The sequence below is a fragment of the Perca fluviatilis genome, chromosome 13 (genome assembly GCF_010015445.1).
Source record: "Perca fluviatilis chromosome 13, GENO_Pfluv_1.0, whole genome shotgun sequence".
NCBI classification, from domain to species: domain Eukaryota; kingdom Metazoa; phylum Chordata; class Actinopteri; order Perciformes; family Percidae; genus Perca; species Perca fluviatilis.
Genome location: NC_053124.1, coordinates 35,284,464 through 35,289,463, shown reverse-complemented (window position 1 = coordinate 35,289,463; position 5,000 = coordinate 35,284,464). Strand labels below are relative to the sequence as shown.

Below are 5,000 nucleotides of genomic sequence, written 5' to 3'. Positions count from 1 at the left end.
GTGAATTAATGGTTTATTTCAACCAAACCAGAGTGGTGATTGTTGGAACAGTGGAAAGATGAACCAAGACGGCTTTTGGTAGTTTTATTTAGTTTCTGTCCACTTTGAATGAAGTGTGTTTTACGATGCTAAAAGTCCTGATTATTTACATGGAGTCTGGTGGAGTTTGGTGATGGTGGTTTGCAGCTCGTTTCTTCTCTCTTAATACTGGACTATTGATCACTTAGACACAGAAACATAGGAAAATACAATCCAAGCTGAAAAAAAAAATGGATCCTACATATCCCATAATGCAGCTGGGCAATGTCAAATCTGTCGGCCTAAAATTGGGATTTCTGGCTGAACTTTGCTGCAAAATTTTGTAGATTTCTCCGTCCTTCTCTCCAGAGGATAAACCCTACATATTACACTAAGGACTCGCCGACAGGACTTCCTGTGTGTGTGTGTGTGTGTGTGTGTGTGTGTGTGTGTGTGTGTGTGGGGGTGTGGGTGTGTGTTTGTGTGTGTAAGTGTGTGTGTGTGTGTGTGTGTGTTGGTGTCTGTCTCTATCTGTGTGTGTGTGTGCCGCACGTGTGTGTGTGTAAGACTGTGTGTGTGTGTTTGTGTGTGTGTGTGAGAGAGAGAGAGAATGTGTGAGACTGTGTGTGTGTGTCTGTCTGTCTCTATCTGTCTATCTGTGTGTGTGTGTGTCTGTCTGTGTGTGTGTGTCTGTCTATCTGTGTGTGTGTGTGTGTGTGTGTATCTGTGTGTGTGTGTGTGTGTGTATCTGTGTGTGTGTATGTGTCTGTCTACCTGTGTGTGTGTGTGTGTGTGAGCGCATTTAACGTCTCCACACAGTTTTCCTGTTCTTCCCTCTCACTCTGACATCATGAGACAAATATTCCCCCACACACACACACACACACACACACACACACTCGGCCTCTCCCCTGCCCTCCCTCTCTGACTCTCACTTTGCTTGGGAAACTTTTTGAAAGTATTTCTGAATGTGCAACATCCAAAACAAACACAGTAAAGTAGAGGTGTGTGTGTGTGTATCCGGAGTTGCATCACATGAACCAGTCGCCAGTTGGCGTGCAGCACAAAACGTGATGCGACACGTTCTCTCTTCTCGCATTCTTTCGTTTTATCAGCTGCTGAAATGTGCCGGACAAACTCCAGAGGCGTTCAGCTGGCTCGCCAGGAGAGAACCGGTTATCATTTCAACCTGCACTACTGGGTTGTCACCATAGAGATGCAATGTTAACGTTACCGAATGTCTTATTTGAGGTTCAAAAATCTAAACTAAAACCATCTTTACTGTTCATAAATGCTGTTATAGAGCTAGCTAGCAATCACCAATAACTGACATCCCAGCCGGCGCGTTAACGTTTGCTAAGTAACGTTTCTAGCTAGCTGGCTGGTTCACCAACTTTTCTGTATTTACTAGGGTTGGTACGGTTCATGAAAACACATCCGAACCGCTCGATTCGCTAGTCTCGGTTCGCTAGTCTCGATTCGCCTGTCTCGGTTCGCTATTCTCGGTTCGCTAGTCTCGGTTCGCTAGTCTCGGTTCGCTAGTCTTGGTTCGCTAGTCTCGGTTCAGTAGTCTCGGTTCGTTAGTCTCGGTTCGCTAGTCTCGGTTCGCTAGTCTCGGTTCGCTAGTCTCGGTTCTGGGAAGTGATGCCAGCCTCCTGGGTCTCTTCCAAGGGGGGGTAAGCTTCGCTTCAGAACTCCAACCTCCTATGGCGCCATTTTGATGCTACCAAGCCATCACCTCACCGTTAGCATCACCTCCCGTTAGCATCCCATTGACTCCCATTCATTTTGATGCTACCAAGCCATCACCTCACCGTTAGCATCACCTCCCGTTAGCATCCCATTGACTCCCATTCATTTTGATGCTACCAAGCCATCACCCCACCGTTAGCATCACCTCCCATTAGCATCCCATTGACTCCCATTCATTCTGACGTCACTTTGACAGCGAATAACTTTACGTCTGAAGAGTTTAAAGACTCTATTTGTCCGTTGTTTATTTCTAAAGAAACACGACAATGTATAAAAGGCTCCATTACCTTGTACCTCACGTTATGGCTCCGTAGCAGACGCTTTTATAACAATAGGCTAACGATTGGGTCATAACCACGAGACTTACTGTCACACAGTACTGGCTGCCTATAGGTGACAATAGTAAACAGTACCTTAGTAAGATGGCCGACAGTTATCCCATTAGTTATGACGTCATGTCACATCTGTTGTTCTCTATCTATGGTTGTCACCGTGGCGACAACCTAGCCAGAGACCCTCCTCCACAGTGCCGCGGAGGAAGGTCTCTGGCTAGTCCACACAGCGCAACTGGATGGATGGGAGGAGAAAAGCTCTGTGTTTATTGGCATTCCTTTGAACCAATCACAATCGGCGTGGGCGGAGCTAAGCGCCGGACGGATAACGGTGAAGCCAGTAAAAAAAAAAAAAGCATTTAAAACATCACGCACACACACACACACACATACGCGCACACACACACACACACACACACACACACACACACACACACACACACACACACACACACACACACACACACACACATACGCCTGTTGTTGTTTTCAGTTTGTCAACAACAAAACCTCCAGAAACTCTTTTCATTTAAACTTTACAAGCCTCCGAGTGTGTGTGTGTGTGTGTGTGTGTGTGTGTGTGTGTGTGAGTGTGTGTGTGTGTGTGTGTGTGTGTGTGTGTGTGTGTGTGTGTGTGTGTGTGTGTGTGTGTGTGTGTGGACCACACCCAGTGTTTAGTCATACTTAATGAGTTCACTGTGTTGACATCCCTCATGACTCGGTTCCCATGCAACTCAATGAGAGAGAGAGTGTGTGTGTGTGTGTGTGTGTGTGTGTGTGTGTGTGTGTGTGTGTGTGTGTGTGTGTGTGTGTGTGTGTGTGTGTGTTGTGTGTGTGTGTGCTGTTGGGTGTTTGTTACTATATTTGTGGGGTCTACAAACCGGAGTCCAGTATACTTGTGGGGTCCCGACGTGGGGGCCAAATGGCTGGACCCCAACTATTTAAGGGCTGTTTGAGGGTTAAGATTTGGTATCAGGATTAGGGTTAGAATTAGGTTATGGTTAGGGTGAGTGTGTCTGTCTGTTGTTGTGTGTGTGTGTGTGTGTGTGTGTGTGTGTGTGTGTGTGTGTGTGTGTGTGTGTGTGTGTGTCTGTGTGTGGCATTTAGTTGTGATGGTTAAGGTTAGGGTAAGGGGCTAGGGAATGCATTATATCAATGAAGGGTCCCCACAAAGATAGTGAAACAAACCTTTGTGTGTGCGTGTGTGTGTGCGTTTGAGTGAGTGTGTGTGTGCGTGCATGTGAGTGTGTGTGAGTGTGTGTGTGTCTGTATGTGTGTGTGTGTGTGTGTGTGTGTGCGTGCCGTACATGTGAGTGTGTATGCGTGTGTGTATGTGTATGTGCGTCTGAGTGAGTGTGTGTGTGTGTGTTTGTGTGTGTCCGTGCATGTGAGTGTGTGTTTTTGTGTTTGTTTGTGTTGTTGTTTGCGTCTGAGTGAGTGTGTGTGTTGTGTGTGTGTGTGTGTGTGCGTGTGTGTCCGTGCCTGTGTGTGTGTGTGTGTGTGTGTGTGTGTGTGTTGTTTGTGTGTGTGTGTGTGTCCGTGCCTGTGTGTGTGTGTGTCCGTGCCTGTGTGTGTGTCCGTGCCTGTGTGTGTGTGTGTGTGTGTGTGTGTGTGTCCGTGCCTGTGTGTGTGTGTGTGTCAGTGCGAAAACACTCCACAAACTGTAGTTTAAATTAATGAAAACTTCAAATATACAGTAAATATAGGTAGTAGTAATATATACAGTAAATCAGGTAGTAAAATGTACCGTTAATGTTTCTCTCTCTCTCGTGTCCACAGAGCCATCGCGAGGCCTTTGTCTCCGCGTGGATGTGAACTCGCCAAACCTCTGGATTACTTGATTTCGTTTTTCTCATCAGCCGACATCAACGGATTTCGGATTCGGTCATTTTCGTGGTAATTGGCGCCGCTGTGACCCCGTGTTCGAGCTCATATATTCAGTCTCTGAACTCTGCTGGAGTCTGTCCTTCTCCGGACAGTTTGCAGTGTGACAGCAGCTATATTTTGGGTTTTTTTTGGGGTCCTCTGCGTGTTGCTGGTGGGGCAGTTCCTGTCTGAATGCCCCAGGACTACCCCCAGGCTGCAGTTCCCCCCCCGGCCTGCAGGGCGGCAGTAGAGAGGGGCGGCATGAGCGACTTCTGGCACAAGATGGGCTGCTGCGTGGTGGCTAAACCTCCACCGGTGAGACACACACACACACACAGATATATACACACACACACACACACAGATATATACACACACACACACACACACACAGATATAAACACACACACACACAAAATACAACACCACAGATATACACACACACACACACACACACACACACACACACAGATATATATATACACACACACAAAACCCCAGACACACACACACCCAGACACACACAACACACACACACACACACACAGATATATATACACACACACACAACACACACACACAGATATATATATACACACACACACACACCCAGACACACACACACCAAGACACACACAGAGCACACACACACACACACAGATATACACACACACACACACACACACACACACACAGATATATATATACACACACACACACACCCAGACACACACACCCAGACACACACAGAGACACACACACACACACACACACACACAGATATATATACACACACACACACACACACACACACACACACACACACCCAGACACACACAGAGACACACACACACACACACACACAGATATATACACACACACACACACACAAACACACAGATATATACACACACACACACACACACAGATATATACACACACACACACACACAGATATATACACACACACACACACACAAACACACAGATATATACACACACACACACAAACACACAGATATATACACACAC

The 5,000-nt window shown here is 46.6% G+C and overlaps 1 protein-coding gene across 1 annotated transcript in view; it reads left to right on the top strand.

Moving 5' to 3' along the window:
- cdc42se1 (CDC42 small effector 1) overlaps positions 1-5,000 on the top strand; it is a 23,019-nt gene that overhangs the window by 7,302 nt on the left and 10,717 nt on the right. Inside the window, exon 2 of the mRNA XM_039820369.1 lies at positions 3,882-4,283. Within this exon, the coding sequence (XP_039676303.1) occupies positions 4,161-4,283 (123 nt within the window). The 5' untranslated portion in view covers positions 3,882-4,160. The remainder of the gene's footprint in view (positions 1-3,881; positions 4,284-5,000) is intronic.